General features: G+C 35.8%; 1 protein-coding gene across 1 annotated transcript; it reads left to right on the top strand.

Annotated features, from left to right (window-relative positions):
- The first annotated feature begins 7,918 nt into the window (after positions 1–7,918).
- LOC108723855 (DNA-dependent protein kinase catalytic subunit) lies at positions 7,919–20,896 on the top strand. Its single transcript, XM_018449880.1, is given in 15 exon segments — positions 7,919–7,961; positions 8,057–8,458; positions 8,616–8,794; positions 8,896–9,149; positions 9,353–10,838; positions 10,926–11,543; positions 11,545–11,719; positions 11,965–16,082; positions 16,165–16,499; positions 16,502–16,707; positions 16,987–17,254; positions 17,257–19,328; positions 19,410–20,112; positions 20,489–20,715; positions 20,789–20,896. Coding segments are annotated over 14 exon segments (11,085 nt in total). The 5' UTR covers positions 7,919–7,961; positions 8,057–8,092; the 3' UTR covers positions 20,867–20,896.
- Positions 20,897–20,994: the final 98 nt, after the last annotated feature.

Consider the following 20,994-nt stretch of genomic DNA (forward strand, 5'->3'; position numbering starts at 1 on the left):
GATGTACAAACATTCAGATTACTTTTCAAACAACCGAGACAATTGTTTATTATTTATTAATTGCATATTTTAAACATTGAAGATAGATAAACCACGTTGTTTTAGAGCACTGAGAAATATGGATATTGTAGCTTCATTTTATTATATATTTAAATTGTACAGTATTTAAAGTAAAATAAGTATTTACAAGAAACTACTAGCTAATTTTTAAAATACTGTTATTTTTTTATTTACGATGATATATGCTTTAGCTGAGAATTTTTTTATGTGCCAAACGAATAAAAAATGTTTTAAAAGTTTTTAAAGTTCGAGAGTCCTTTTTAATTATTATCGTTATTAATGCTAAACGAACATTAATCCGAACAAAATTACATTCCTCATTTGGTTTCGTCATTAAAATCGTCTTTCTTATTCTGTAACAAACATTTACCTATCTAAAGATCTTATTCTGTAACTCTCAACAACTGTAACGATATCATTACATTATCTTTATGTAGTACTTTTATCATGTACAAAACCTGCGCAATGGAATATCGTTACAGTCGTTAAGAGTTAGGCCCTTGATCTGACCTTATGTGTCTTTCCAACTATTTAGTTGGACGTGACGAATTCGTCAGATATAGTCGATATTATCTTGATAGACAAACATTGTTACAATCTATATGATTTTAAATTACTACGTCGTTAATTTTAGACGATTGATGTTTTGATGACGTTTTAATTACTATTTCGATGATAAATCGATAACAAATTTTGATGACAAATTGGATCTTAAAAAAGAGTAATCTTGTCTAGCTAAATTTTTTGGAGAAGAGAACTAAACACAATACTTTCACGATGAACATTAAACGACAGATACGGAATATTATATTTGAAAATTTAAACTCTGGTAAGATAACGAGTTACATCTTAAATAATTACTCAATTTATTTATTGCTTAATCTCTTAATATATTTATAAATGAACACGTTTTTTATTGTTAAATAAAACTGTAAAGTGATATACGTATACGCGAGAAAAGTATATTATAATATGGATATGTATAATATTGTATGATGAGATATACAGGATGTCCCATTTTAAATAATACATTAAGATTTCTCGAAAACTATGGTAGATACGGAAAAATATTTCAAACAAAAGTTGTATGGTTCGGAGGGGGACATAAAAAGGTACCATTGATTTGACCTTGGATGACATCGTCAAGGCCAGATCAAAATCACGTTGATTTTTTAAAATGGAACCCTCTATTTTTCATTACATTTTCTTGTAGCTTATCTCGAAAGCTTTTCAAAACACTATAATAAAATATTTTTTCATTAAGTATTTTTCGAGTTATAAGGCTCGAAAGTTACAGTACAGCCGACATTAGCATTACTCAAGTTGTCCGACCGACGGCTAAAACTTCTTGAATGTTGTTCAGGATCATGTCCTGGATAACATTTGTCAAGATCAAGACCATTGAAGGTTGTACCTCTTATTTTCATTTTTACGTAAAAATATATTTTTAGTGTGTTAATAATTTTACCATATAGTTTTTGGAATTTTAATGTGATTTATACATAAGCATGTATCTTATACCAAAAAATTCTTATACCAAAATTATTTTAAAATTTTGATATTATAGTTTATTTTTATTTTTAATATATGAGTTTAACATTTTATAATAATTTTGTTATTTAATAACAATAATTATTATAAAATGCTACTAAAACTAAAAACCATATAATACAAAATAAACAAAGATAGAAAGAGAATGTAATTCTTCTATGTATAATTATTCTAATTTATCTACAAAGCAACCAAATTATAAGTATATATTATATAATACAATTTTTTTACATTTAATTTTATTGAATAATTAACAAATTTAATTCATTGATAGTGAACATACGATAGATTCACTTTTAAGAAGTTTATAATTAATTGAATAAAACATTTATTCTTCACATAAATTTTGCTAATAATGGACTTCTCCTATTATCAGAATTAATGTATTAGCAATAGATAAGCAATTATTAATTGTAGTTATTTTTCAAGATGCTGCAATAAAAATGATGTATACATTTATTTAACAGAAAATACAAGTACGGAATATCACACAAAATACAAGTTTGACAGTCCTATAGCTGATGCAGAGAATCAAGTAGGTCTAACGTTCGAATTAATAGTGATACTGGGAGTGACAGCAGTGATTCTATCAATCATGTTATATTGCATTTTTATACTAAAAAGGTAAGACAACTGTTAGTACTGTGATAATTATACATAAATTTTGGTTCATTTTTTATCACTCTCGCTATTAGAAAATTTGCACACAATTATAAATGAATTTGTAATTGAAATATAAATATCTTTATCAATATATATATATTCGTAATATTATTATTACATAGTTTATATCCGCCATCATTCTACGTTTAACTAAATTTAATTCTATATCTAATATTCTATTTTTAGGTCGTTGAATTGTTGTTTAATTCAGATCTGTGCCTTTTATGAAATCACTTCTTTCATGTATTCATTTTTAACTTGTAAGAAAATCTCATCTAACAGGAATTCAGAACCTAACCCTTTCTTCATCCATTTTTCTAGCCAAAATTCAAAAGTATCTCCATCTCGCACATCTATCCAACCCACGTATCCTGAATTCAGATCAACAATTACACAAACAAGTGATAATACATTGTTATCATCAGAAAGTGAATTGGAATTACAAAGAATCCAACCTACGTATCCTGAGTACAGATCAGTGATTACACAAACAAGTGATTATACATCATCATCAGGAAGCGAATTAGAATTACGAAGATTTATGGTGAGTAAACATATACAGTTAGATAAAAAAAAAGGTTGTAAGTATATGTAGGTTTAACGCAAAAAACACTAGCAATATGAAGGAAACACGACTGATCTGAAACATGTTATATATAAGCATAAGTTACAAGTATGTAAATGCACAATTGATACAATAGTATATTAGACCGTTTCTAGCAGCAAACAATTATTCTAAAAAAAGACAAGAAATTAAAATACACTCCAAATGTTTCATTATACGTTTATTTGATACATGGTTTGATCTCAAGACCGAATCTAAAAAATCATGAAGAAAAAAGCATTTAATTGTTAAAGATAATTCGAGTAGCCAATTCAAAAGTAACAAGAAAATGCCTAAAAGATATCAGTCGATACTCAATAATAATAGGAGGAATTTATAATATAATAATATTGTGAGATATTTTAAATTAGTTCGTATACGTATATATATATTTTAAACAATAATTCCTCATTCATGCACACAGCTCAGATTCTTGTATGATAAGTTGCTCTTCATTTACACCAAAATTCAGATAATTCCTATATGTCGTCATAATTCAGTTGAATGAAGTTTCTTTTCATTCAAGTGAGATTCAACTAAGTTTTTACCTACAAATTCGAGACCGTGTACTTCACTGAGGGCCGATTGTTCCATCTTTTGGTAAAGTTTACCTGTTAGGTAAATCTGACAATCCGCGCACTTTGATTGGATAATCTTGCTATTTACCTAACAGGTAAACTTTACCAAGAAGTTGGAACAATCAGCCCTGAATCTTGTTAACTCATATTAAAAGTGAGATTATATACCTGATGTGTTGTGTGTCATAACATTGTCACCAAAGTAAACACATCATTACATCTGAGTATAAAATATTCACATAATTTTAGACTCGATTTTAATATCACTTGTGTGAAAATGGAATGCAACTATTGACTACATTTTACGATATAAACAAATTAAATATATAGATATCAAAGGCAAATATATAAATGTATATTTTATTTATCTTATAAAATTTCGATGAATTTTCTTATTTTCGTAGTTCCTAATTAAATTGTTAGCTCAACTGTTTTTAGTTGAATTAAATGATGTCTAATGTCTATTAATTAGATTAATTCAGAGGTAGTTTATGGATATCTAAAGGTACCTCCGCCAGAATTTCGAACCGCCAGACCGAAAATTGAATGTAAATGTTTGAGTGACCGTCACAGTATATAACAATTTTGTCCACACATGTACATACACAGGTAATATATTATTTTTAATATTACATCTTTTTATTTATATTTATTATATTACATTTGTATTAATTTTATATTATTAATATAAAATGTGTATTTTTATTAATATTATATATATTAATCAATATAAATATTTTATTGATCTAACATTAAAATATTTTAGGTGATTGATTAAAATGAATGTAAGAAATTGTCTGTACAGATAACTTTGTAGATTATTTATGAAGTACAAGTTTTTGTTTGACGAATTCACTAAATGAATCATTAATTGATAAGAACAACCTGCAGTGTTCTAAGGAAAAATCTTATTTAATTTTAAATTACTTAACTAGTAACGATTTAAAAATATGACTCTATGAGATATGTACAATTTAAATATATTCTATTTTTATTTATATAGATATAGAAATACTATCCCACTAAACAAGAATGGATTAAAATGGATTGAAATTTTGTCTAATCCGTATTTTAAATAGCGAAAACTTTTTTTTTTATATTCAAATGGATTCAATTGGATGCAATTGGGTTGAAAAACTGCATTTCCTGCCCAAAATTTTGAATTGAACGGTATTCACAATGCACAGAAAAAGCTAATATTATTTTTAGGTTGAAAGGCATAGAGATATGCTCCATGCAATTCCTATAAATGAATAAAAATGCATTCAAGATTGAAAAACATTCATTTTATCATTCCTGAATCCATATTTTTGAAAATATCAATCCATTCTCATTTACTGGGTATATAAATTAGTAAATATAATAATATCAACTTACCCGTTTTACACTATTATTAAACCAAATTTTAAATTCAATCTAGCATGTTCCACAACAAATCGTGCATTAAGTTAAATAATTTATGATATAATATATCTTATGAAGCATATTTTTATCGTTATTTTATTGCATCTCATTGTTAATTCGTACAACGACGCAAACATATAAATAAGAATTTTGCTGATTCAACAAATCATTAATTTAGTTATACTTTTGAGTTATACATTTTATAGTTTTGTATCAAAATGTATTATAAATAACACGAAATTGATTAATCAATTGAATTATATTAATTATAGAAACATACATTGTACAAATGTGAAATAAGGCTTGTATATATTATATAAAGCTAGGATTAAATGTTTGTTATAATAAAAAAAAGTAATTATTATTTATTTATATTTTGAACCTAAAAAATATATCATATACTTTTACACACAGAAAAAAAGATTTTATTTCTATTAAATATATCGTATATAATATAAATATATATTATTTATGTTATAATATAATATAACTTAATATAACTATTAATATTTATATTAATATAAATATATATATAATATATATATATATATAAACACGTGTATTTTTGTGACATAGTATTAATTAATGTGTTATACATATACATATACACGCGTGGTGCATGTCATGGGCTTTAATGATCCATAGATGACTGGTAAAACATAATATATTATAAACGCATATCTTGAAGGCCTGATGAATATACGTCTTAAGCCATAAGAAATGAACGAATCATAGACAATTATTCTCCTCGAATTCGATTGTAATTGGTCAATTTCTTACGGCTTAAAGCTTAAAACACCTATTGTAGATCCGGACTAATGGCTCCTGCACACTGGACGCGGAAACGCTTGCCGCGCGGCAAAATGTGACGCGGTAGCCAATAAGCTTACAGCTCCTAACATGTTCATTGGTTACGCGTCGCATTTTGCCGCGCGGTAAGCTTTTCCGCGTCCAGTGTGTAGGAGCCATAATGGATTAAGCCCAAGACACAGTACGAGGGAATAACAATAGCGATAGGAATAACATGATTTCAACCTATCAGAAATCGGATATATCGGAATACGCAGTTTCTGATAGGTTGAAATCGTGTTATTCCTATCGCTATCGCTACTCCCTCGCATTGTGTCTCGGGCTTTACAGTAGCAAAAAGTGACGCAATGCCCGCGAAAATGACGTTGCCCGAACGGACACCAGGCGCCTGCGTCGTCACGTCGAAATAACGTGCGTCAGGACGAACGCACGAGACGAGCCAATTCGCGGACACGCATCAGAAGGAAGTAATTGCATAGTCAAAGTCGGCAACATTTTCAAAAATATTTGATTGTTAGCACCCGATCCGAAACGCGTCCGCCGCAGTCGAGTGATTCTTCAGAACTGATAAGTGATAAAGGCATCCGAGCGACGTTTCCGAATGCAGCCGATATATGCATGAGATATTAATGTTCTATTCTATCGAGCAAAAACTATGATCGAGAACGACTTCTAATAACTCTCCGAAAGAGGTCTCTAGTCTATTCTATCAAGTCTGCAATGGCTGCGTTCAGCAGACTCAACAGTTTTGCAACCGTTTTATGATTGTCTGCTGAGATAGGACCATTCTTCTAGATCTAAAAATATGATCCAATTAGCGCGAAGGAAACTTGCAACAGTTGCAAAACAAACGTTCTGCTGAACGCAGCCATTATTTCTAGCACGAATCATGCTGGTGATAACAATAGTCATAATAGATGCGTAGCAAGTAAAAGAAGAAGAGATTACGATAATGGATTCCTACCAGACCTTTGTGCAGACATTCCAACAGGCTGTATCTACTAGAAATTTCAGTGATTTGTTGGATATTTTAAAAAAAAATGGTTATACATCCCTCGCAATTGTTTCGCTCGAACATCGTGGTAAATATTAATTATGTAAATGTAAAAATACATATGTTATTTTATAACAATATTTTATTGTTTTATGAAAAACTAAACGATTCTTATTCTTTGTGTTATATTTGAATATTAATAACTATTTTTTTTACAAATTTACGCTCAAAATTTGTAAAAGTCTTAATAATTAAAGGAATGATTTGTTTAAATTTCTAAATCTTTGAAAATTTCTACAACTTTAAGATTGATATTACGTTCCACATTAAAATATAGTTCATTTTACCAAATCTCGTTTTCTTTCTATGTGGCTGTATTATAATTTTATAATTTTTCTCTATATATTTAAAAAATTATGAACATAATTAAAAGTTATATATATAATATATATTTATTTATTTATCTATTTTAATTAATTAGCAATAATTTATCTGTTTAATATGTTGTTTTTTTTAGAATCAATTGTATGCAGCATATTTGACAGAAATAATGGCTTGCTGTATTTCCTCAATTATGAACTTGCACATCGAACGCAAAATCAAATGTGCAAAAACAAATCTGTTGATGATGCACTAATAGAAGCATTTAATTTTCTTACATTTTTCATTAACAATTTTTATACTACCCCATGTTTTGTACAGTATATTCATAATATTAAGGTAAGATCATACATTTAATATTATTTGTTTAACAGGTATTAATAGTGGTTGAAAATAATGATCAGTAATTAATAGTACCTAATGATTAGAAAGTTTAATATAATGTCATATCTGTTAATAATAAATAGTACTTTGTAATAGAGTACAAAACTAAGGAGATTTGATATCATATTTTTTATATACATATTAATATCTTATTTAATTATAATAATATTTCTGTGTGTTATATGTTGCAGGATGTGTGTCAGTTAGGATTAAATGTAAAGCATTGTTATATCGAAAAAGCTGCTCATAATACTTTTATGAAATTGATAGAATTATTCAAGGATCATGACTTAAAATTTGATGAAATAGTTCATAACTTTTGTTGGACATTCCATAAATATAACGTGAAAGGTGAGAACACATTATTTGATTTAAATTATTTATAGAATGTAATATACCAATTTTTGTTGTAGAAAAAAAATTTATATTCTGTGTATTGGGTAAAATAATTAAGCATGTTGAAAGTGTTCGCTCGTTGCAGAAAGATTTAGATGTTATTTTCGAACAACTATATCATGATGCACGTAAGGAGGTAAAGTCAACAGTAATGATTTATAAATTGTGAAAGAATTTATTAATGTTGAAGAACTAATAATTTACATGATATTTTAATAATTTTATGTGCAGTATGATTCTGGTATCATCGTACGCAATGACTTCTGTATGTATTTTGATGCTCTCTCGGACATATTGGATGGTATGGAACCACTGAATGTGTTAAAGGATAAACAACTCTCTGATTCGTATAAATGGATTAAGGATTTCAGCCAATCAAATAAACAACAAGGAGCTGATCAAGAGAAAGTTAGAACAGTTATGAAATCGACAATCAATTTTCTATGCCGTCATATGAATTTGTTTCAAGACCTGCTGTATCCTGATTGCATGTATTGGCATGATATCCTTCAACGCTTATCGCTCAAAACAACCACTTATGGCATTTGCGGACAACGCACATTGAAAAGATTTTACAAAATTATCGGACAGATTCTTACAAATCAAAATAGTGACGAGAGCGAAATATTGGTGGTAAGACATTATATTAAATAAACAAAACATTTTAATTTGTTATTTGTGACTAAAAAGAAATTCTTGTGAACTGAATCTTAAAGAACATAATAGATAATAAAATAATATTCTTCGGTTAATTCCTTTATAATTTATGATGTTTTTTTGTTTTTTTTAGAAATTTATGTACTATTTCTACAAAGAATTCGAAAAAACTAACTTAGATTTAATCTCATTGCGATTACTCGTTTATGGCTTCAGTCAAATGGCTGCGCCATGCAAAGTGCACATGACTCAATTCAAAGTAAGACATATGTATTCCATTACAACCAGTTACGCGCTTCCTCTTTGTTCCAGGTAAGATATTTTATAAGGATAATTTTAAATAATTTATATTGGAATTTTTTTTATATTAATAAGAGAGTAACAGATAATTTTTTTGTTTGTTCTTTTTCAAGCGAGCATAGCCATTCGACGCACATAGAGAGCATCTGTTGTTATCAAGAAGCGCTTTCAGAAATATTACGTCACATGACTGATGTTACAATTGAAAATATTAACATCCTCATAAAGCTTAGTATCTATGTGATCAAGAGATTCCCCGATTTAGCAATATCTAACAACGCGCTCGCCATTTCAACATTAACTAAAACTATCAGCAATCTTGTGATCGTTGATAAAGATCTACTGCAGCGATATCTAGACAGTATAGGTAAATAAATCAAATGATCTTTGGAGAATAATTTTATATTTAAATAATTTTCAAAGAATATATATATATATTTTTTTTTTTTTTCTCTTATTCGACATAATATTTTTATTCAGAATTACCCAAAGAGTAATTGTATGATAACAAAGTCTCCATACTTTTTTCCGAAAATTGCCACTGTATTAAAATCTTGTTTTTGTGATCAGTTTATGACGGTATTGCGTGGAGTTGCTCGCACACTTTGGCGCTTGACGCAGAGTTACAACGGGAATTGAACAATCTGAAACAGTCGCCAATATACTACAAGAACTACCTGCCACTGTGGACGGAGCTGTTGAACGCCGAGAGATATCGTGGACAAGAACAGTTATCGCAACATGTAGCCAACACCATAATAGATGTATGCATTACGTTGATTAATCGGCTGAACATAAACGTGAAACGAAGGAATGAGGATACCGTGTTGTCCGACGTGGCTCTGACTCAAAGCGCCGTGAATCAAGCGGACTTCCGCGTGTTCGTGAATATCGTGGACCTCTATGTCGACGTGATCGATGCGTCAGAGTCGCAGTTGTTCGCCAACACCGTACACAGATTTCTCTACGAAGTCATTCGATTGTCATACAAGTATCCGCTGATATCTGGCTTCTACAAACTGATTCGGACCGGTATGAAAGTCTTTACTCATACATTAGAGGACGAAGAGGAGAAAAGCGCAGAGTCGCGACGGGTAGAGGAGCTTCTATCTAATTACTTATGGCACACTCTCGATCTGATCCCTGCGTTCTCCAATGAACTACTGATCGCGTGCCTCTACTTTATCCTGGACGCACCCTTCGCATATGTCAAAGATATGCTGTCGCGCACACTGCCGGCGTTTAAGATCGCTTTCACTGTCGGTTTGAGCAACCTGGAACTCGCGTATACCGCGCTCATTGCCCTCGAGATATGGACGACAAAGGCACAGGAACAGAAACGAGATAAACAAATAAACAAACTGTTACGTGAGATCATCGTATATCTGGAGCCTTACTTGCGCAGCACGGAGAGCTCTGTTGAGGTCTCGCAAGACTTGATGGCAGCGAGAAAACGCGTGAAACGTGTTGAAGTGATCAACACAGATCACACACTGCGAAACTACCAGCGGCGAGTTTTGCTGTTTCTCGGATCGCTCGATCACGATATATTAACAAGTTTTGTACACGAACACGCTTCCCGTAATACTGGGGCATCCTGGGACTACAAGGAACTGTCCAAGGTTTGTAAGTACAGCATGTTCCTGGGAGATGCAGAACTAGTTATCCATTTCGACCGGATGCTACCACGGATAATTGCGTTAGCGCGCGACTCTAGCGATCGGCGCACGAAGATTGCGGCCTGCGAGGTTCTACATTCGATGATAGCTATCATTATCGGCTCACTCTTAAAGTACCCCGATTCAGAGACTCGCTTCCCCACTCTCTATAGCACTTTATGTCAGGCCGTGCTCGCCCTCGGCTGCGACTCAGACGAGGTCGTATGCGGCCTCTTCCATCCACTGGCGTTGCAGCTGATGCGCTTCTGGAGCTCCAGTCTCGAGTCGATGTCCTTGGTGATCGATTCACTGTTCGACAGTTTGACCAACGACTCGAATCCCGCTTTGCGTGAGTTCTCCGGCATGTGTCTTGCAGAATTCATGCGCTGGTCAATCAGGTATCTCATTGCGAATTAGATTTTTATAATTTTTTTTTAAGGTAAATGTCTCAATCTCAGCGATTTATAAATCAATTTGTCCATCAGGCAGAGCACGACAAACAGGATGGAACATCATGTGCGTACGATCATCAAAAAGATCAATAATCTCGCGTTGCATCCCTTGACGCGTAAACGCATAGCCGCAGCCGTAGCCTTCAATCATCTCTATGTGATTCTACGTGAGGAAGACAACATAGTGTCAATTCATTGGCTGGAGATATTCTATTGTTTTGTCCGCAGTTTAGAAGGATGCGACGATCCGTCAATCACGAATGCACTGGCCCATATCGAGAGAGTGATGAAAGTCAAAGCGGAAAGTCTAAAAATGTCCAATTCCCAACGTCGAAAACCACACGAGTTCGACAACGCGACTCTGACCTACGCTCTGTACTGGTTGCTGTCACAGTGCGGAAATCTCGACGAGAATTGCCGTGTACAATGCATGGAGCTGTACGTTAACGTGTCGCAGCATATCGACAGTTCCGCGCAGGAAACGACGCAGAACTTTGTTCATACTTACGGAATAAAGCGTCTGAATAATATCATCTTGAAAGGCTTAGAATCGAGTGTGAAGGATATTTCCGTGGCCAGTAACATGACACCGCTATTGAAAGCTCTGGATTATTACATGTGGTTGATAAACAAGGAATTGCTGCCGGTAGAAAATTTTCCTCAACATTCGTAGTTTTGCTTATCAATTCTGGCGAATAATCAAAGAGTCCTCGATGGGAACAGTTGCGATCACAATGAAATCTAAAGAACTCGAACAGCTGCAGGCGCTACAGTGCAAAGTTTTGATGACTACGTTAAATTTCATACAAGTGTTATTGAACGTTAACGTGAGTTATTTTGATTTATTTTTAATTTTAGCTTATATTGCTATATTTAATTGAGATTTATTGAATAATCAAATTAATAATAAAAATAATTAAGGCAAAATGCGATTGATCACGAATAAGTGATCAGTCATTAATTAGAAAGTGATTATATTTTAACGATTGGGATTTATTTGAATTAATGCCTATTTATGTATTGGTTGATAAATAATTTTGCAATAAAGCTTTACCAATTATTCGTTTTCCAGATCAATGTTCCGGAATCATTATGGGACGAATCGTTGTCCGCTTTAACGATTAGATGTATAATGCATCCACGAACGCTCGGTTTCGATGTGAAGAATATCAAGATGACAGATAAACTGCCACATGTCTTGGAAACTCTGTTAAATTCCATGAGATTGAGGTACAATTATGCTCTGCCGGATTTCTTTAACAAGTGTCTTTCAAATTTTATTCGAGAAATCGTCACGAAGTTTCTTGATCTACAAGATATAAGAAACGACTCCTGCGACGATCTGATCCAACACGTTAACGGTTTGATTCTATTAAAGCGGTGTGATATGTTAAACCTAACGATGTTAGAAACGAGTGCTTTCACGAACGCTGATTACACGATCGAGCAGATCTTTAAATTTTTGGTGAGCGAATGTATCGGGGAATGGGCCTGCAAGGACTTGAGTATGCAAATGATTGAGTACTTGCGAGCTCTGATGGAATTTCAGTTTTCGCTACTCTCGGCGACAATCGAAACGCCGATGATAATACCCGATGATGTTCGATCGATAATCGATATACTGATGCAATTAATGTCCAACAGTACTGTAGTAACCAGTGTGGACTGCACGATAATCACACACGGCGAACATTTTCTGAATACATTCAGGAATGTGATCTTCAAATACATGTTAACGCACGTGAGCGCGATCATGTACGTCTTCGAAAAGTCGTGTGACAATCCGTCCTTTCTGCTGAAATGGATTGAGGACATGTTACTGTTCCTGAAACAACACAGACGCGAACGGCAAGCTCACATGGACACCGTGGTCGACTCGATTCTGCAGCGATTCACTTATCTCAAGAGCATCGTCTTTAATGTGGACAGTCGCAAAGAGAGACTGATTAATATCTACAGTATCGCAGTGCATCTGAAGTCAAAGCCCACGGAGGTCTTGCATAATCATGAATTCTACCAGTGGATTCTGGATGAATTAACGAATAATAACAATCTCGAGTATAAGACAAAGATTCTTAAAAGCTTTTTCGTCTGCCTCACAGACGATGTGGCGGATCGCAACGACTTGCAGATAAGTCGGACTCTAAGAAACAACAGTCGATTCCTCTGCTCGAATCTATCTGAGATGAGCGTGAACGCCATGAAGGTGATCGATTGTTTCGAGACGCTGCTAGTATTGTTGTCGACAACCAGATCGAAGACGATGCTCAAGTACGTGATAGACTTTGCCGCCGGTACCGGAAATCGTCTCTTCGACGAAAAACTGGAGGAGCATCTGCGTGGATATTACTACGGAGCGTCCCTTGAACACGTTTTAGATTCGCTGCAAAAGACCTACTCTGCGTTCATGGAAATGAACATTACCGAAACGGAAAGACTTGACATTCTGCACGGATTTCTCTTGCCAGCATTCAAATTTTGCGACTCAGCCGCGATCGAGAGCTTTTTTGACTATAATTACAAAGTTCTGTACGATTATTACATTGATTTTTTAAATATCTCTAACGATGATGCAATCAAGCAAAAAATCGTGACGATGATTGGATATTCCCAATTACTGACGATTATGTTTGCCAGAGTGGACAAGAACAAAATACAGGCGAACCAAACGACCATACAGAATCCAGGATCTAATACAAGTATCCTGGTCAAAAGGAATGATTATCAACAACTGGGTCAGATTACCAAAAAGATGCAAATGAAGATACGGAAATTCAGGTGGTCAGTATGTCAAAAACTCGTACGTCAGTTGCAGTGTTCTTTGTATAATTGCTTGTTGGCGATCATAAGCTTGAAGGAGGATGAGTACTGCTACCGTATAGTGTTCAGTGAACCTTACGTTTGGGAGGATATTATAGACTGTAGAACGCAGTACGAACTTGATCAGATTTTCAAGGAGTATCCAAAGACCCACGAGATCACCGTCAATATCAGATCCGCGGAAGTCGAGAGTGAGGAACGACAAACTCATAGATATACCTATGTTCACAGTTACGATCTATCGGCTTGTACATTAAGCGAAGACATTAATGCCTACGATCTTAACAAATGTGTCGTGTTGCCGGCCGATTTTCATCGTTCCGCTTCGACAATGAATTCTGCCGATTCCGATCCACTTCGCACACATAATGCAACGAGCATCACTTTAACAAGCAACGATTTTGACAAGCACGAATGCATGCCGTATATTTGCGTTATATTGCGACACATCAGAAAGGTATTCGTATCGACTAATACAGAACCCAAATGGCTTACGTGTTTCCTCAACGCCATGCAGCGCGATAATCTTCATGCTAATATTCAGCTGTTCATGCTAAAAATCATTTCAAACACGGCAGACGAGGTGTTTAAGCCCTACGCCAAGTTCGCGCTGACAAGAATCATCAAGACTATTGCTAATTATTTGCAAGGAAATAATTTGAATTACATTATCACGGACATTTTGGAGATACTGATGGATTGGCACAATGTAGCCATACCAAACGACGAAGATGGTAAAGCAGAGACACAAAGACTTTTTGAGAGATTTATTGATAAAGTATTCAAAAGGAAATCTAACGATAAAGACCGTATCTACAACTATAATCTCAATCTGTTAAGGACCATGGTGGAAAAGTGGCGCAGCTGTTTGCGAATACCAAGCGATTTTCTAAACCAACAAATAACATCCGCGTCGCCGGCCGCGGTGTATCTTATCCTGGTATTTCTCGACAACAATATGACGGAGGAGATTGTCATTAGAGATGATATTGTCAATTTTCTATTGAAACCGTTGAAAAATTGGGATACACCCAATTCGGACAAGACGCCTCTGCATTGCTGCAAGTGTCTTGGCTTGTACCTATGTTTTTTGGATAACAACTATCGTGACGAGATTGAAAGAGATAACAAGAAACGAGTGGTAAAGGAGCAAATTTTCAACATCTTGGGTTCTTGGGTATTTCAGAAATACATAGACAAACAAGTGGAACGCGTCGCTGTTCTCTGCCAAACTTATCCTGAGGTGGCCCAGGACTATTTAAAAGTCGCGATCAGAGCCATGAGTACGACGAAATACCCGACGAAATGTCTAGAAATATTTGCGTTAGCGATACCCAGGCTCGACATAAAAGACGTCGTGACCAATCTGTACCACATAGGCCTGCAGAAAATCTTAAAAACTCGGATGTCGTCCTGCGAGAAGATAGCATTGCGAATCGTCCGCGACGTGGTGAACATCTTGCCGATGCAAGATCTGCCGCCTTACAAACAAGTGATCTCGTACATCAAGGACAATATCACGGAACACCGAGAACTGGTCTACGACATACTCATGGAGATCCACAAGAGATGTTCGGCGGACACCACAGTGGATAACAATGCAATCGTGCAAGATCTACTGTCCGTCAGTAAGCGAAATCTAGTGGCCGGTCTGTTGGACCCGTCTCCCGATCTGCAGGACAGAATACTGGAGTTCTGGACAAAGGAGATGAAACTGGATACAAAGAATTTGAAAGATCGATTAGTCTCGCCTTTGACCATGCCTTCGGCGCGACTAATAACAGAAGAGGACGCATTCGCACCCTTCGTGGCGTTGCTGATGTTGCAGCAGGCCACTAAATCGATACTTTACACCAAGAAGATATTTGACGAGCCTCTGCCTAACAGCAGCCGTTTCGAGGAATATAAGATAGCCGTTTCCTGGCGAAGGCGAAACCTGAGCTGCGTAACGCCAATGTTCGTCGACTCACTCGCCTCCCAAATAAGCTACAGCATCTTCTCTCAGAGTGTCGATAACGATTTAAGCGGGATATGTATAACTCCTACATTCTCTTATCCACGTCTCTTGCAAGGTTTACGGGCAACGCAGGATTTGCAGTTCGAGCCGACTCTTGATGACGACGACGATGCCGCGGATGCAGCCACAACGTTTGATATTTCATCGCACGACACTGGATTTGATCGAACGATAATCGCGTCCTCGTCGAGACAATCGCTACGGACTGCAGGGCGCGAGAGATTCACCAGGATTCTTGCGAATACGTCAAATACCACGAACTTTCGTAACGCGCAAATACAAAGAAATCTGCAACGGGAAGAAAGAATACAGCAGGAGAACATCAGACAAAGAAGCAGCGTGAAATTGTACAGGTAAGATCAATTTGACTTGACACTTTTTTTAGATCAATTCCAAATAATTCTAATATACTAATGTTTTTTTACTTTTATCCAGAAACTATAGGATCGGAGAATTGCCCGACATCGAGATAACTCACAAGAGTTTTATCGTACCGCTTCAACAGTTGGTCAAATTGGACCGGCTGATTTGCAAAGACGTGATCGTGTCCCTGTTCTGTTCACTGACCAAGGAAACGATTAATCAAGAAAATATCCGTCAGATCATCGTGGACAATCTGAAGCAAATCCTACATGATTCGTGCAAAAAGGACAGCTCTTTCAACGCTGTTATTTTAGAAACGTTACTAAAATTGACTCAAGACGCTGCTACAGTCGTCAACTGCGATCCGCAAGACGTGATGAAGGCATCTAAGGCAAATCATTTGAACGCTACTTGGAACACAGTTTACTGCCTGATGCGCAGAAGGATGACTCGTCGCCCACATCAAGCAAGAGAATGCGACTTCATGACGATGCAATTCGCTACGAGGAGATCAATAAGTGGGTGCAATTAGCGTCTCTCTATAAATCTCTGAATGATGTTGACGTCGTTCTAAGTATCTTCCGAGGACAACAATTTTTCGGCCAGAACGTGCAGGTAATTCTTACAGCATTAGATCGACATAAACAGTTTTTATCGAATTAATTTAGATATAACGAGAAATAGTTTCTTCTATTCGTAAGAAAAATCATTGGCTTTATTGGTTTTTATACATTCTTTCCATTTAAAGAAAAATTTTCCTATCCTTCTTTTTAAAAAAGTCAGATATATAATTTCTGCCGAAACATGAACTTGTTTAATAAAATAGAATTATTGGCAATAAAAATCATGTTACTCAGATTATAAAGATTACGTTATTCATCATTTTTTGTTTAGGAAGCGGCTCTCGCGGAGGTGAACGGAGATTGGATTCAAGCGAAGAATGCGTTTACAAAAGCTTATGAAGAAACATCAGATCCTTCAATAAAGGAACACTGCCTGCAAGGGTTACTTGAGGCAGTGAACAATCTCTGTGACTGGTCAGCGATCGATAAATTCGTGAAGAGCCATGCGAGAAATACGAACCTACGTAATATCTGGAACGACGCATGGAAAGACTGGATCATCCCGTATGCTTGCGATGCCTATGTACATATGATATCGGAAGATCGTGGATATATAATCGAGAAAAATTGCAGCATCTTATGCCCTTGACAGGCGAAAATCTGGTGATATTTTTGCTCAACAAGGATGTGACAAAGGCGACCGATCTATTAAATGATCTCTTGGATATGACGGGAAAGCAATGGGTTGGGCTCAATCCCCTCTGTACCGAGCTGCGAATACGCAAATTATTCAAGCTGCAAATCATGAACAATCTCGACGCTTCGCTCAAGATTCTTCGATGCACGAACAGAGCAGAGTACTTGAACAGAACGATTGCGCTATTGAATTTATGGTCGATGAAAACGACTACAATTCGAGACAATCTCATTCAGTGGAACAAATTAGTTGCTAATCGAGCATATTCCTCGATATTGTTCCAGAACAAATGTAGAAAACTGGAAATGACGAAGCGGTGTTATCAAATCAACTACCAGCTCCGATTAGACATCATCAACGCCGCGTTGAATAACAAACACCGATATATCGCCGAGAAACATCTGAATTATATAAGTGAAGTATTTCCTGAGGAATACGTTAGTTACCGGGACTTAGTATGGTTTAAAGCTAGACTCAAGTCTCTATTCGCCGATGTTGAGACCGACATTTTCAAGAAAATGTCCGATTACACTACTTCTTGGAAAAACTCGCATAGATTATTGAACGAAAACTGCAAGCTCGATGCTGACATGAGCAATGTCATCAGAGAACATATCAGCACAATGGCTTCGAAGATCGAATTCTTGAGTAGGGAAGACCAGGAGTTTACAATAGCATTGAAGTGCAAGACTACGATCCTGCGGGACATAGGAAAAGTAGGAGACAGGGAAGAAATATCAGCGGTACCAGGAATACCAGTAGGTGACCTGGATAAAATCCGAAAACATTTGCTGGATTACAGTTTGAAGAAGCTACAATCTTGCTGCGAGGACACGACCACTGCCAATATTGGCAAGCACTATTGCGCCTTGGCTAAACACTGTTACGGCAGACTAATGAGCACTGATGTAGAAAGCGACGAGATCTTCCAAGAATTTCTATTGTCCACTTTGAAATCTATGTATCATGATTGTCTCGAAGCTACACATTATTTCCCCTGTTTGCTGAGATCTGAACGATTACAGAACGACGAAACGCGAGAAAGGTTTGTCCGAGAATGCAATGAATTGCGGCCATGGCTGTTTCTGCGCTGGCAAGACTTGCTTTTTTCCCATCTAGGAACATCGTCGATCTCAATCGCGATTATGCCGATCATCGAGAAGCTCGCCAAGACTTATCCCGATGCAATTATCTATAATTATTACCTTACCGTCGAGAGAAACCCCAGTATTCTTGAGAATGTGAACATTCAGCGAATACGTTCGCTCTTACACGACAAAGCGGAAGAGTACGAGCGGTTCTTGCGAGCGATGCAATACGTGGTGCAACCGAAACTATATTTGAAACATTTCCTCGACAAGGCGATGAAAGATCTATCTCCAGGGAATACGACGGAAATAATCGAATCGTTATTACAAAAAGTCTATCCAAATTCCAGTACAGGCATAATAGAAGGAAAGAACCCGCGACCAGGCGCTATTTTTACAAATTGCGAAGAAATGAAAAAGTACGAGAGCGACATAAAATCCTTGAATTCAAACGATGATCTTGAAGCCGTGCGAAAAGGAATGGCAAAACTTAAGGAATCATTGATCAGGTCCATTCAGAGGCAGAACAATAGAAACAATAGGAAAGGGAGCACAAGTGAGCTGAATAATTACAGCCCGTTCTTATACGAATACGTCGATGGCGGTATCGAGATACCCGGACAATACACTGGTGACAGGGAACCCATACCGCGTTACCACGTAAGGATCGCGCGGTTCGAACCGCAGGTGGAGGTCATGCAATCGCTGCGCAAGCCGATTCGCATCAGCATGATAGGCAACAATGGCAAGGAGTACAAGTTTCTGGTGAAATTTGGTGAAGATCTAACGATAGACCGGGGCCTACAGCAATTATATTCCACTATGAACAGAACGTTGCACAACGATCCCGGCTGCAGACAGAGGCGCTTGGCCATCGACACGTACGAGGTAATACAACATGTTTATCTTCCAACTTAAATACTGTTTACATGTCTTTGCTATTGTAACGCATGAACTTTCCTTTTGCAGGTGATTCCACTATCGAGCTCGTTCGGTCTCATACAATGGATTGAAAACACAAGATCTTTGGATGAACTAATATGCTTAACCCTGTCAGATAATGAGACAGATCGCTGCAAGAAGATTGTTAAGGAATACGCGGAATGGATACAGAAAGCGGCGCCCGAAAAACGACTGATCCCCGATTGTTATATAGAAGCTGTATCTAAGTACAACCAGCAAACGGTCACGAAGAAGATGAATTACCTGATTAGAGAGACGAAGCAAACAGCTCTACGTGAGGCGTTTGATGCGATCAGTCAGTCCCCGGAGTGCTTCGTTACGCTGCGACGCAACTTCATCATCAGTTACGCGACCATGTGTGTAGCGCATTGGCTCGCAGGAATCGGTGATCGCCATCTACAGAACACTCTGGTGCACGTCGCGACCGGACGTTGTTTAGGCATCGATTTTGGTTATGCTTTCGGCAGTGGTATACGTGCGTCGGTACCGGAACTCGTACCATTCCGTCTGACACCACAAATCCTCGAGCTACTACGACCCTTCACAGAGCGGGACCTCCTAGCGACGATCATGAATCATACAATGCAGGCCTTGCGCGATGACCAGGGTCCGATCCTCGCTTGCACGGACATCTTCGTTCACAAGCCCGTCCAGTGGAACATTAATGATGACGAGATAATGAAAAATAGCGATGAAAATATTGACGCAGGTATATAAAAGAATACACAAGTTGCAATGTGAGGATATTATGTAAATTTTATAAAATGGTTGATTCGATAAATAAGATCAACTTTTGATGGCAAGAGTAAAATAATAACTATATCATAAAAATTATAGGAGCTATTTAGAAACAATATATTTTTTTAAAAATCATAAATATAAAGATAGATATTTATAGGATACATTGTAACAGTATATGTACACGCACGCACGCACAGAATGACAAAATCGAAGAACTAAATAGCTATTATGTGTGTAATAAGTGAAAAATAACAAGAATTAGATACAGTATTGTAAAAGAAATCCATCATTTTTGTCATCAAACTTGCCTATATAAGAGAAATAACACATTTTATGATTTGCAGATTTAATATGGTCCAAAAAAAATATTGAGATAGTTGCGAAAAAGTTAAATGGAATCCATCCTTCAATTATTACATTAGAACAATTGAAAGAAGTGCAATCGTCAAAAGCATTAAGAGCAATTGACAATAGACACTTTGCGAAATATGACGCCATTGTCTCCGGAAATGATGAGATCAAACAAGCGCGAGCAGATATAAAAAAGGACCATTTGACTACTGTAGAACAGGTAATTTTGTTACTAAAAATTTGTTACTGAATCTTTTTTTATGGCTCACCATTAATGATCGATCATATTTTAGGTGGATTGTTTATTGGATCAAGCAAAAGACTTGAATATCTTGGGCCGTATGTACCAAAATTGGAGACCCTGGTTGTAAGGCTGTGTAATATTTATAAAATATATGAATAATATGTTTGAAGTATCAATGATTTAAAAGTATAAAAATTTTTTTAATCAAATTGAGAAAATTTAAACCAAATTTATATATGCCAAAGAAGAAATTAT

This window comes from Mycetomoellerius zeteki, unplaced genomic scaffold, assembly GCF_001594055.1.
Source record: "Mycetomoellerius zeteki isolate Tzet28-1 unplaced genomic scaffold, Tzet1.0 scaffold106, whole genome shotgun sequence".
Taxonomy (NCBI): domain Eukaryota; kingdom Metazoa; phylum Arthropoda; class Insecta; order Hymenoptera; family Formicidae; genus Mycetomoellerius; species Mycetomoellerius zeteki.